A 13,812-nucleotide genomic window follows, 5' to 3' on the forward strand; every position below is an offset into this window, starting at 1 on the left:
ATCACTGCTGCAGGATAATAAAGGAATACTATTAACAATTCTATGTAGACACATAGAATTGACAATTTAAATTAAATGAACCAATTCCTCAAAAAACACAAACACTAAAACTAACCCAAAATGAAACAGTCACTTTTAATAATCTTTTATCTATTAAAGCAATGAATTAAATTCTTCTGAAAAAGAAATCTCCAGGCCAGACAGTTTTACTGAAGTAATCTACAAACCATGTAAAGATTTAACCTCCACCCACCCACAAAAAAGGATCCAATTTTTACATAATCTCTTCCAGGAAATAAAAGGCAACATTTCTTTTCAACTCCTTTTATGAAGATAGTATACTGATACTACAACCCTGATACTACAACCATACATGATAGTACAAAAAACAAAAACAAAAACCAACTACAGACTAGTATCTGTCATGAACTGAGATGCAAAATCCTCAATAAAACATTAGCAAACCAAACATAACAATATATAAAAGAATTATATACCATGACCAGGTGCTATTATTATAGGTATGCCAAGCTAGTTTAACATGTGAAACTCAAACAGTGTAACCCACTATATGAACAATCTAAAGAAGAAATATAAGGGGCGCCTGGGTGGCGCAGTCGGTTAAGCGTCCGACTTCAGCCAGGTCACGATCTCACGGTCGGTGAGTTCGAGCCCCGCGTCGGGCTCAGGGCTGATGGCTCAGAGCCTGGAGCCTGTTTCCGATTCTGTGTCTCCCTCTCTCTCTGCCCCTCCCCCGTTCATGCTCTGTCTCTGTCCCAAAAATAAATAAACGTTGAAAAAAAAAAAATTAAAAAAAAAAAAAAAAAAGAAAAATAATATGGTAACAATCAATGAAAAAGCATTTGATAAAATTCAGCACACACTTTTGAGAAAAACTTCCAGAAAAATAGGAATAGAGGGGAATTTCTCACCTTGATAAAAAAAAAAATCTTAAAAAAACCAAAATTATATTTAATGCTTTTCTCCCCAAAATTAGGAATCAGGCAAGTTTGTCTCTCACCACTCCTATTCAACATAGTGCTAGGAAATAAAAGGAATGCAGATCAGAAAGGAAGAAACAAAACCTCCCTATTTGCAGATGACAAGTTGTCTATGTAAAAAAATGCCAAGGAATCTACAAAAAATCTGAGCAATGTCACAGAATACAAGATTGGTATACAAAGATCAAATGCATTTCTATATGCCAGCAATGAGCATACAAAACTAAAATTTAAACACAACACCATTTACAATCATTCCAAATAATATGAAATAAATAGGTCATACTTAAAGCATGTACAGGACCTATACATTGAAAATTACAAAATGTTGATGTAAAGATTCAAAGAAGATCTAGATAAATGTAGAAACATGTTTGTATATTATAAGGCTCAACATAGTAAAGATGTCAACTGTCCCCCACTGATGAGTAAGTGTAATGTAATTCCTAGCAAAATCCCAGCAAGGTATTTTGTTGAAGTAGACAACTCATACTAAAATTTATATGGAAAGGCACAAACCCTCAAATAGCTAAAATAATCTCAATAAAGAAAAATAATGTGAGAGGAATCACTCTAGCAGATATTAAAGCATACTATATAGCTACAGTAATAGGGTAGTATCGGTCGAGAGAGAGACATATGGATCAATGAAACAGAACAGAGAACCTGGAAATAAACCAATGCAAATATGTTCAACTGACTTTTTACAAAGGTGCATAAACAATTTAATGGAGAAAAGTAGTCTTTTAATCAAATGTTGTTAGAACGAGTGGGTATCAACAGGCACAATAATAATAGTAATAATAATAAAGCCTTGACTGGGGTGCCTGGGTAGGTCAGTCAGTTGAGCGTCCAACTTTGTCTTAGGTCATGATCTCACAGTTCATGAGTTCAAGCCCCACATCAGGCTCTTAGCTGTCAGTGCAGAGCCCACTTCAGATCCTCTGCACCCCTCTCTCTCTGCCCCTCCCCCACTTGTGCTCTCTCCCTCTCAAAAATAATCATTTATATATATATAAATATAAATAAAAGCCTTGGCCTAAACTTCCTGTTTTATACAAAAATTAAGTGGACAGATTTATAAGCTAGTCAGAGAGTCTTCAGTCTTCACATCAAAATCACAATCCATCAAAAGAAAATCTGATGGCTCCGTCAACTGCATGTCTTCCCTCTCTGCCCCTCTCCCTCCCTCCCTTTCTCTCTCTTTCTCTCTCTCAAAAATAAACATTGAAAAAAAATCTGATAAAGAAAAATAAAGCTGGAAAAATCACAATCCAATTCCAAATCATACTACAAAGCTATATTAATCTAAACAGTATGGTACTGGCACAAAAATAGGCATATAAAGCAATGGAATAGAACAGGAAGCCCAGAAATAAATCTACATTTATATGGCCAATTAATCTTCAACAAAGGAGGAAAGAATATGCAATGGGGAAAAAGTCTCTTCAACAAATGGTGTTGGAAAAACTGGACAGCTACATGCAAAAGAATGAAACTAAACCACTGGCCTATGCCCAACACAAAGATAAATTCAAAATGGATTAAAGACCTAAATGTGAGACCTGAAACTATAAAAATTCTAGAATAGAGCACAGACAGCAATTTCTCTGACACTGGACATAACAAATTTTTTCTAGATATTGTCTCCTAAGACAAAGTAAACAGAAGCAAAAATAAACTATTAGGACTATAGTGAAATAAAAAGCTCCTACACAGCAAAGGAAACAGTCAACAAAACTAAGAGATCACCTACTGAATGGGAGAAGGTATCTGCAAATGACATCTCTGATGAAGGGTTAGCATCCAAAATATACAAAGAACTTATACAACTCAACACCCCAAAAATAATCCAATTCAAAAATGGGTAAAAGACATGAACAGACATTTCTCCAAAGATGACATACAGATGGCCAACAGACACATGAAAAGATGCTCAACATTATTCATCATCAGAGAAATGCAAATCAAAACCACAATGAGCTATCACCTCACACCTGTCAGAATGACTAAAGTCAAAAACACAAAAAACAAGTGTTGGAGAGTATATGGAAAAAGGAGAATCTTTGTGCACTGTAAGTAGGAATGCAAACTGGTACAGCCACTCTGGAAGACGGTATGTAGGTTCCTCAAAAGTTAAAAATGGAACTACCCTATGATCCAGTAATTGCACTACTGGGTATTTACCCAAAAACACTCATTCAAAGGGATACATGCACCTGTATATTTATTGCAGCATTAATTATAAGAGCCAAATTATGGAAGCAGCCCAAGTGTCTATCAATAGACGAATGGATAATGAGGTGGTGTGTGTGTATGGTGTGTAAAGAGTGGTGTCTGTTATATATATGTGTGTATACATATACACATATACATATATATACATATACATATATAAACAATATTATTCAGCCATAAAAAAGAATGATATCTTGCCATTTACAACCACATGGATGGAGCTAGACAGTATAATGTAAGCAAAATAAGCCAGTCAGAGAAAGACAAATACTATATGGTGTCACTCATGTGTGGAATTTAAGAAACAAAACAAATGAGCAAAGGAAAAAATAAAAAAGGAGAGAGAAAGACAAACCAAGAAACAGACTTTTAACTACAGAGAACAAACTGATGGTTACCAGAGGGGAAGTGGGTGGTAGGGATTAAAGTGTACACTTACCATGATGGGCGCAGAGTAATGTATAGAACTTTGAATCACTATATTGTACACTTGAAACTAATATAACACTTTATTATCAACTATATTAGAATTAAAATTAAAAACTTAAAAAATGAAAATTAAAAAAAGAAAATGTGTTAAAATAGACTACATCAAAATTAAAAAATGTTTTCTCTGCAAAAGCCCATGTAAAGAGGACAAAGGATACAAACTGGGAGAAAATATTAGCAAACCAAATATCTAATAAAGGAGTGGGATCCAGAATATAAAGAACTCTCATAATTCAAGAGTAAAAACATCAAAAAAAAAAAAAAAACATTAGAAAATGGGAAAAAGACATTTCACCAAGGATGATACACAGAGGGCAAATATGCCATTAGGGAAATGCCAATAAAAGTACTGTATACCTAACAAAAGGGCTAAAAAATAGTGACAACACCAAATGCCAATAAGGATGTAGAGAAATTGGATTACTCAATACTTGGCTGGAGGTAATGTAAAGTAGTACAGCCTCTCTGGAGAACAGGATGGCTGTTTCTTATCAAACCAAACATGTAATTACCTCACAACCTAGCAATTTCGCTCCTGAATATTTATTCCAGAGGACTTATGTTCACCCAACAACCTGTATACAAATGTTCATCACAGCTTTCCAATAGCTAAACCTCCAAACATCCCAAATATTCTTCAAAGGGCTAATGGTGAAACACCGTGACATGTACATGTACATGGAACGCTACTCAGCAACAAAAGGAAAAGAACAATTTGTGCAACAACTCAGATAAGTTATACTGAGCAAAATATGCCAACTATATGATTTCATTTATACAGCATTTTTAAAATGACAAAATTTTTAAAATGTAGAAATGGTTAGTGGTTGCCAGGGGTTAGGGATTATGGAGAGAGGATGAGTGTGGTTGTAATAGGACAATACAATTCTCATGAGGATAGAAGTGTTCAGTATCTTTAAAAAAAATTTTTTTTAATGTTTTTATTTATTTTTGAGACACAGAGAGACAGAGCATGAGCAGGGGAGGAGCAAAGAGAGAGGGAGACACAGAATCTGAAACAGGCTCCAGGGTCCAAGCTGTCAGCACAGAGCCCGAAGCAGGGCTCAAAATCACAGACTATGAGATCATGACCTGAGCTGAAGTCGACGCTAACCGACTGAGCCACCCAGGTGCCCCCGGAAGTGCTCAGTATCTTGACTGTGCTGCTGGATACACGAACCCACACATGTACTAACACTATATAAAACTACACACACACACACACACACACACAAATACAATTAAAACTGGAGAAATGTGAATAAGATAGGCAGATTTTATCAATGTTGATATCCCAGTTGGAATACTTACTACAATTTTTTAAAATGTGACCATTGGAGAAAATGGGCAAAGATTACAGAAGATCTCTCTGTATTATTTCTTATAATTGCACAAGAATTTTCAGTTACCACAAAATGTCAATTAAAAATAAAAAAGAAATAAAACTAATTTTATATAATCTTTTCCAGAAAATAGAAAAGAAAAAGAACACTTCCAAATCTATTTTATGAAGCCAGCAGTACTCAGGTACTAAAACCAGGCAAAGGGAGGGGAGAGTGAGTGGGTGATGGGTATTGAGGAGGGCACCTTTTGGGATGAGCACTGGGTGTTGTATGGAAACCAATTTGACAATAAACTTCATATGTTGAAAAAAAAATAAAATAAAATAAAATAAAAACAGGCAAAGACTGTACAAGAAAACTACAGACCAGTATCTTTCATGAAAACAGACATAAAACACCAAATATTAGCAAATGGAATCAAGCAATATAAATAGAATAATACACCATGATCAAGTCGGATTTATCCCAAGAATTCCAGTCTTCTGCAATATTTGACCAAAAGAAGAAATCAATATGATCACATCAATACATACAGAAAAACCATTTAACAAAATTCACACCCATGTATTCATGATAAAACCATTCAGCAGGACAACAAGATGTCCTCTCCCACAACTCTTGTTCAACATCATATTTGAAATTCTAGCCAGTATAATTATTAATAAGACAGGAAGAAAAAGACATACAGATTGGAAAGGAAGAAATAAAACTGTCCCAATTCAGACATTATCATCTTTGTAGAAAATCTCAAAGGAAATCCATAAAGCACCTCCTAGTTTAGCTAGTTCATAGGATTAAGGTCAAAATACAAAACTCAACTTGTATTTATTAGCAATGAAAATATGGAAACAAAAAGGTATCACAATTGCTCCCAAAACAAGTGAAATATTTAGGCATAAAGCTAATAAAACATGTCTTGTATACTGAAATTGTAACACCCTGACAAAGGTATAAAAGAAAACCTACAGAGAGAAATATGTTGCGTTCACAGATTAAAGATGTTAATTCTCCTTGAACTTATCTATAGATTTAATGTAATTCCAATCAAAATCTCAGATATAAATTGATTCTAAAATTTACATGAAAAGTAAATGGAAAGTGAATATTAAAAACAAGTTTGAGGGACACCTGGGTGGCTCAGTCGGTTAAGTGGCCGACTTCAGCTCAGGTCATGATCTCATGGTTTGTGGGTTCAAGCCCCTTTCAGGCTCTGTGCTAACAGCTCAGAGCCTGGATGCTGCTTCAGATTCTGTGTCTCCCTCTCTCTCTGCCCCTCCCCTGCCTGCTCTCTGTCTCTCTCTAAAATAAACAAACATTGGGGCGCCTGGGTGGCGCAGTCGGTTAAGCGTCCGACTTCAGCCAGGTCACGATCTCGCGGTCCGTGACTTCGAGCCCCGCGTCAGGCTCTGGGCTGATGGCTCAGAGCCTGGAGCCTGTTTCCGATTCTGTGTCTCCCTCTCTCTCTGCCCCTCCCCCGTTCATGCTCTGTCTCTCTCTGTCCCAAAAATAAAATAAAAAACGTTGAAAAAAAATTAAAAAATAAATAAATAAATAAATAAAATAAACAAACATTAAAAAAATAAAAATAAAAATAATAAATAAATAAAAACAAGTTTGAAAAAGAATAAAGGAGGAGGAATCCTACTACCTGACTTTAAGAGGTATTATAAAGCTATAGTAATCAAGACAGTGTGTGGTATTATTGAAGAGACAGGTAGATCAATGGAGCAGAACACAGAGTCCAGAAACAGACACACACAAATGTAGACAACTGATTTTTGCCAAGTCTACAAAGGCTATTCATCAATGGAGAAAGCACTGTCTTTTCAAATGATACTAAAACAACTGGACATCCATACATAACAAAATTAATATTGACCTAATCCTCATACCTTACACTAAAATTAACTCAAGATGTCTTGATACAGAAAACACTGTACATAGAAGAAAAATACGGATAAACTGGAATTTCTCAAAATTAAAAACTTTTGCCATATAAAAGACACTATTAAGAGAATATCTGATATGCTACAAGTAGAATACATTTGAAAATCACACATCTGACAAAGCACTTGTATTCAGAATCTTTAAAGAAAAAAAATGACCCAACCAAAAAATGGGCAAAACACTCGGACATTTCACCAAGAACTATGTATTACAGATGGCAAGTAAGCACATGGAAGGATGTTCAACAAGTCATTAGGGAAATGCAAATTCACACTGTGACGCTACTACATATTTGAATAGCTAAAAATAAAAATTATTAATAATATCTACTGCTCTCCAGATAAGAACAGTTTGGCATACACTTATCATATTACTCCTAACAACGTTTATAAAGAAATCTGTACACAAATATTTATAGAGGCTCTATTCATAATTACTCAAAACTGAAACAACCCAAATATTTTTCAATGAGTGAGGATACACAAATTATGGTATATTCATTCAATAAACTACTACTCATCCATCAAAAGAACAAACTATTGATATATGCAACAATTTGGGTAAATCCCAAAGGTACCATGCTAAACTGAAGACACCAGTCTCAAAAAGTTACATAGTCTATGATTCCACTTACATGACACCTTAGAAATGGAAAACTCACATAGTGACGGAAAACAAATCAATGGTTGCTAAGAGTTGAGCATGTGGAAAGACTGATTATAAAGGGATAGCACCAGGGAGGTTTCTCCAGTGATTGAACCATCTTGTATCCTGATTATAATGACAGTTACACAAATTGATACATGTATTAAAGTTTATAGGACAATACACCAGAAGAAAGTCAATTTTACTCTACGTTGATTTAAAAAGAAAGAAATCCTAACACTAGAGAAAATAAAAAGTCATTCTGGAAAGGAAAAGTTGCTACAGCATACTACTTGACTGTCAATAGCATTCACAGTCATAATAATGTAAATATTGATCTAATGGAAAGCGTGGTATATAGCAAGATTAGTAAGGGGCGCCTGGGTGGCTCAGTCGTTAAGTGTCCGACTTCAGCTCAGGTCATGATCTCGCGGTTCGTGAGTTCGAGCCTGGCCCCACAACAGGCTCTGTGCTGACAGCTCAGAGCCTGGAGCCTGCTTCGGATTCTGTGTCTCCCTCTCTCTCTGCTCCTCCCCCACTCACACTCTGTCTCTCTCTCAAAAATAAATAAACATTAAAAAAAAAGTTTAACAACATTAGTAAGATGGAAGGGGAGGGGGCAGAAAGGGTGTGTGTGTGTGTGTGTGTGTGTGTGTGTGTGTGTGTGTGTGTGTGTGTATGTGTATGTGGTGAGGTGAAGGGATTAAAGAGAACTAAACCCTCATCATTCATAGAGGGACATAACACAGAAAATTCAGTAAATAACAACATAAGCATGTTATTTAATGAAAGAAATAGAAGTAAATTCCAAAAGCAGCAGCTAAAAGAGATGAAATGGTTGCTCTGTGAAATACAAAATGCAGAGGAAGGGATTATAGGTCACTCTAAGGTAGGTGTACATAAACATTTGATTAAAATAAAAATAAGGGGTGCCTGGGTGTCTCAATTGGTTGAGCATCCAACCCTTGATTTCAAATAAGGTCATGATCTCACGATTTGTGGGATCAGACCTGCATCAGGGTCTGTGCTGACAGCATGGAACCTGCTTGGGATTCTCTCACCCCCTTTCTCTCTGCATCTCCTTCGCTCACTCTAGTACACACGTTCTCTCTCTGCCTCTGAAAATAAACATTTTAAAACATAAGAAAATCAAAATACAATACATCCTCCAATAATGCTGTCAACACTTTTCCTCTTGGGTTTTCCCAATATTGTTTCTCAATACTAGTTTCTAATCACTACACAATTCTTGAAGACCATCCGAAGCAACAAGATAGAAACTAACACATCAAAGCCAGATAATGCCTTTCCTTTTTTGTGATCAAGACTATGTTGCTTCAACTTTGGTGTTGGTGACAGTTGTAGAGAAAATGTAATTCATCTGTGAAAGGTGCTCTGATGGCACTGAAAGCAGAATGTAAAGAGCTATTTTATTCCAATCCCCTTCACTTGTGAATTAATTATATTAATCACATTTTCAAAAAACTCCTTCCTTCTCCTACCTCATTTTCTTCCTTCAGATCCTTCAGCTCTGGGAAGGACCACTTGGGATCTTCTCCACAGCTCTTATCTTGGGTTTTCAAAGAACTGAATTCAGAATCCTTTAATGGCTCCTTTAACTCAGATTTAAGGTGACTGAAAGCCTTTTCGTCATTAATATCCTGCTTGTAAATATGAAAGAAGGAATTATTTTCTAAAATAATTATTTTAGAAATTATTTTCTACAGGGGCACCTGGGTGGCTCAGTCAGTTAAGCGTCCGACTTCAGCTCAGGTCATGATCTCATGGTTTGTGGGTTCAAGCTCCATGTTAGGCTCTGTGTTGACAGCTCAGAGCCTGGAGCCTGCGTGGAATTCTGTGCCCCTCTCAGCCCCTCCCCCACTCTGCCCCTCCCCCACTCATGCTGTCTCTCAAAAATAAATGGTAAAAAAAATTGTTTTAAAGAACTTATTTTCTACACTAATGCTGTTTCTAAAATCTGTATGCCCATACATTCTAGGAGGAATTTTTCACTATGGGTCACACAAATGCTACATTATTTTCTAACTTTATCCATGACCCTGTATCTTCCTACCCTGCTAAACTGTCCAAGCCAAAAGCATTTGTTGAGCACACATTATGAAATGTACACAGGGTAGCTCTGTGGATACAGAGATGAGTGCAGCATGTCCCAGCTCTTAAGGAACTCAAAATATAGAAGGAAGACACACAATCAGATAATCAACATAGAACCTTCAGTGTAGAACCATCACAGAGACATGACCAAAATATTGCTGGGGAGGAAGACGCCTGAGAAGATGCAATGAAAGAGGTAACACAAACTGTCAGGATGCTTAAAAGAAGAGTAGGAATTATAAGGAACCAGGTATATGGCGGGTGGGCGGGGGGGGTGCCAGGGGCTGGGTTTCAGGGGTGGGGGAGGGTCTTAAAATGTTAAAATATAGGTGGGGGTGGGATACAAGAATTTTAAGTCTTATCTCTTTTGCAGAAAAGATGGCCTTATTTCATTTTCGGGACTGAACTATGATCACTACAATAATGACAGGATATTCTAAAATTACAAAGGTTGTATTCAAGCCACTATTTAAGAATCAGGAAATATAATTGTTCTAATCAAGTAATAAATATTAAGAAAATTCAGGCTTCAGAAAGTGTTATGGGCCAAACAAGCCTAAAATTTTAACATAAACTAGAAATCTAAAACTCTTTTACTGTTTCAAACATGCAGCAATAAACATTCATACATATTTTCCAGAACAGGTTAATCTCCCAGTGGTCAAACTGGCCTTCCCTTTTTATCAAATACTTTGTAAATGTCTACTAAAAATATTAAGATCATATCCACAATTTGATTTTACAAGTCAAATATATAAATCCTATTTAAGCAAAATACCCTTTTCTTATTTTCTTCAAAGAGAGTAAAAAGGCTTGCTGTGCTCAAAACATGTTTGGCTCTCAAATTGAACACACCCTGTATTCGTAGCCCAATACTTGTTGTTGTCATGAGGAATAGAAGACTCAGAGGACATACTGATTTGTTCAAAAATCATTTAAGTTCTTACTATGTGCTTCACTTTACTTATATCTAAAACAGAGATACTAAAATACCAAGCTGGTAAAAGTGATCGTGAAGACTAAATTAACCAGTACATGTGAGTGCCTCAAACAGCCCCTCCCATGTAGTACAAGTTCAATAAAGGTTGCTGTTGCTAATTTTTTTTAATTTTATTTAATTTGTTGGCTGGAATAATACATAATTACAATAGTAGTAGTAATGATACTAATATTGTTATTATTGTGGGTGGGAGTCACCAAGGTTTACAGAGAAAGAAATAAAGTATGAAGAGTCTGAAGTGCACAGAGGGAAGAACAGCATTTGGATGAGTATAGGTAAACTCACAAATGCACCAAGGCAGCCATGGGATTTAGCATATGCAAGAAATAATACAGAAGAAAGCATGACTGAAGCAAAGACTTCTGGGTTTTAAGTGTATTTATTCATTCTGAGAGAGTGAGAGAGAGAGGGAGGGAGGGAGGAAGAGAGAAAGAAAGAGGAGACAGAGAGAGAGAGAGAGAGAACGAGCAGGGGAGGAGAAGAATGAGAAGGAGAGAGAAAGAGAATCCCAAGCAGGCTCTACACCATCAGCACAGAGCCCAACACTGGGCTTGAACTCACAAACCAGGAGATCATGACCTGAGGTGAAATCAAGAGTCACTCAAATCAAGAGACGTTCAACCAACTGAACCACCCAGGCGTTCCTGAAGCAAAGGTTCAAACCAAATAATGAGAGACAAGGTACTGTTAAGATCATTGCATAAAGTTTCCAAAGTTTCCTAGGTTTGGAAAGCCTCAGATCCTCATCTATAAAATAACGATTGGGCGCCTGGGTGACTCAGTCAGTTAAGTGTCCGACTCTTGATTTCGGACGGTTGTGATCTCACGGTTGTGAGATTGAGCCCCGTGTCGTGAAACCTGCTCGGGATTCTCTCTCTCCCTCTCTCTCTGCCCACCCCCCAAATAAATAAATCATTAAAAAAATAAATTTTATTTTTATTATTTTACTTTTGAGACAGAGAGACAGAGAGCAAGTGGGAGAGGGACCGAGAGATAATGAGACACAGAATCTAAAGTAGGCTCCAGGCTCTGAGATGTCAGCACAGAGCCCAACATAGGGCTGGAACCCACAAACCTCAAGAATATGACCTGAGCCGAAGTCGGATGCTTAACCGACTGAGCCACCGAGGCGTCCCCAAAAATAAATTTTAAAATAAGAACAATTATGGTAACTTTATCACAGGGATTTTATAAGAATTAAATAATACGTTATGCTGAAAAGTGCTTTTTATAGGGGCTGGCATATAGCAGGTACTCATTAAATGTTAATAATAATAAAAACAATTATAATAATATTTGCAAAAAAACTCTTACCAGGGTATATAACTCACTCTCCTTTGATTGTGGACTTATCTCTCGGTCTTTGTTAAAATAGCGTTGCTGGGAAGGATAACCCAGTTCTGTCAGGACCACGTCCTCTGGTCCTGCATCAGACTTAGTATATAAAGCTAAAGGGTTGAGTTCTCTGAAACCCTAGGATTAAAAAAAGAAGAAAGAGGTTAATTAGAGAAAATAATTAAAAAGTTAGCACTTCATAATTTTCAAGTGTTGTGGAAATGTATTACCTTCAAAAACTTAACAGTTAAAAAATTTTCCATAGTGACAATTTTTCCTAGTCACAAAAATTATCAACATCAATATTAACAGTGATACAGACATCACTATCAGTATTTGCAAAATAAGAGACTGCTGTCTTCTCTAAGATGACCTCCAAGAAAATAGTCCGAGGTGGGGTGCCTGGGTGGCTCAGACGGTTGGGCGTCCGGCTTTGGCTCAGGTCATGATCTCGCGGTCCGTGAGTTCGAGCCCCGCATTCGGGCTCTGGGCTGACAGCTCAGAGCCTGGAGCCTGTTTCGGATTCTGTGTCTCCCTCTCTCTCTGACCCTCCCCTGCTCATGCTCTGTCTCTCTCTGTCTCAAAAATAAATAAATGTTAAAAAAAAAAAAAAATTTTTTTTAATTAAAAAAAAAAATAGTCTTAGGTAAGACTGAATCCTCAAATCAATTATTTAAAATACAAGCACTCACATTCTAAAGAACAATAAGCCAAATGTATTTTTTGTGGTTATTTGAAAATTAAGAGAGTGCTCTGCATTAAGAGGGCAGGAATCTTACAAATGTCTCCAAGATTAAAGAGTATATCAAATAACCTCCTGCATTAAATTCTCTTACACCTTCAAGGGCTGAGATTAAATAAAATCTATCACACAATACATCCCGACTGATCCACCTTAGAAGGGACGTTTTCTCGGCATACAATAGCATGGCCCTCTGTTCTCAAGACATGATGGAAGTAGATGTCTTCATTTGAGGATGTATCACAGAGAAAAATGTTAAGGATTCCATCTACATATTCATCCACTACCCCCACTAATGGCTTCAAACCACACAACTTCTGGAACTGCAAAATAGCTCTGGACGTCCAGTGTTCCTGAAATAGAATCAAGACATGAGATTTAGATGATAAATTCAAACATGAATTATAGTAACCATACACAAAAATAAATTCCTAATGAACTAGAGATTTTAGTTGAAAAACAAAACCGTAACAGTACTAGAATAACACACTTCAGGATAGTTATGATTGGGAATGAGAAAAGTAAGAAAAAAGGAAAAATTATGAAAAATGTGACTGTAGAAAATCTTTTATCATTTATGTGGGGAAAAACTTCCGTTTTCAGAAATGGTTAAATTACTGGACTAACTCTCCCAGAGAAACAACTGAAATCTCTAAAGTATTTTTAAAATATGTCCAAAAGTATCCAAGAACTATCAAGAGTAACATTATTATCAGGACAAAATTAAAGGGAAAGTGGGAACTATTTTACCTTAAAAAGGAAAAGAAATAAACTAGCCTTCACATGGATTTGCAGTTCAATTTTCACATCACCTGGACAGTACACAAATCCTCAAGTTGTTCATCTAAATTAAGGTGATTCCAGACACCTGGTAGGAACAATGCAGATCTCTCTAGAGGTAGGCAGTCTCAGCCCATATTATTCAAACATTCTTACAAATAATTTTTCAAAGACAAT

At 36.4% G+C, this 13,812-nt stretch overlaps 1 protein-coding gene across 4 annotated transcripts in view; it reads right to left on the reverse strand.

The window, feature by feature from the left end:
* TDRD5 (tudor domain containing 5) overlaps positions 1 to 13,812 on the reverse strand; it is a 107,833-nt gene that overhangs the window by 15,737 nt on the left and 78,284 nt on the right. For 2 of the 4 annotated variants that reach the window (XM_086693109.1, XM_025921279.2), the window contains 3 exons: positions 13,008 to 13,208; positions 12,093 to 12,251; positions 9,166 to 9,327 (listed from right to left, as the gene is read on the reverse strand). In XM_086693109.1, coding sequence (XP_086549235.1) covers positions 9,166 to 9,327; positions 12,093 to 12,251; positions 13,008 to 13,208 — 522 coding nt within the window. The remainder of the gene's footprint in view (positions 1 to 9,165; positions 9,328 to 12,092; positions 12,252 to 13,007; positions 13,209 to 13,812) is intronic. The other 2 variants (XM_086693110.1, XM_086693112.1) reach the window with 2 other exon arrangements.

This window comes from Puma concolor, chromosome E4 (genome assembly GCF_028749965.1).
Source record: "Puma concolor isolate L17-30 chromosome E4, mPumCon1.1.hap2, whole genome shotgun sequence".
NCBI classification, from domain to species: Eukaryota; Metazoa; Chordata; class Mammalia; order Carnivora; family Felidae; genus Puma; species Puma concolor.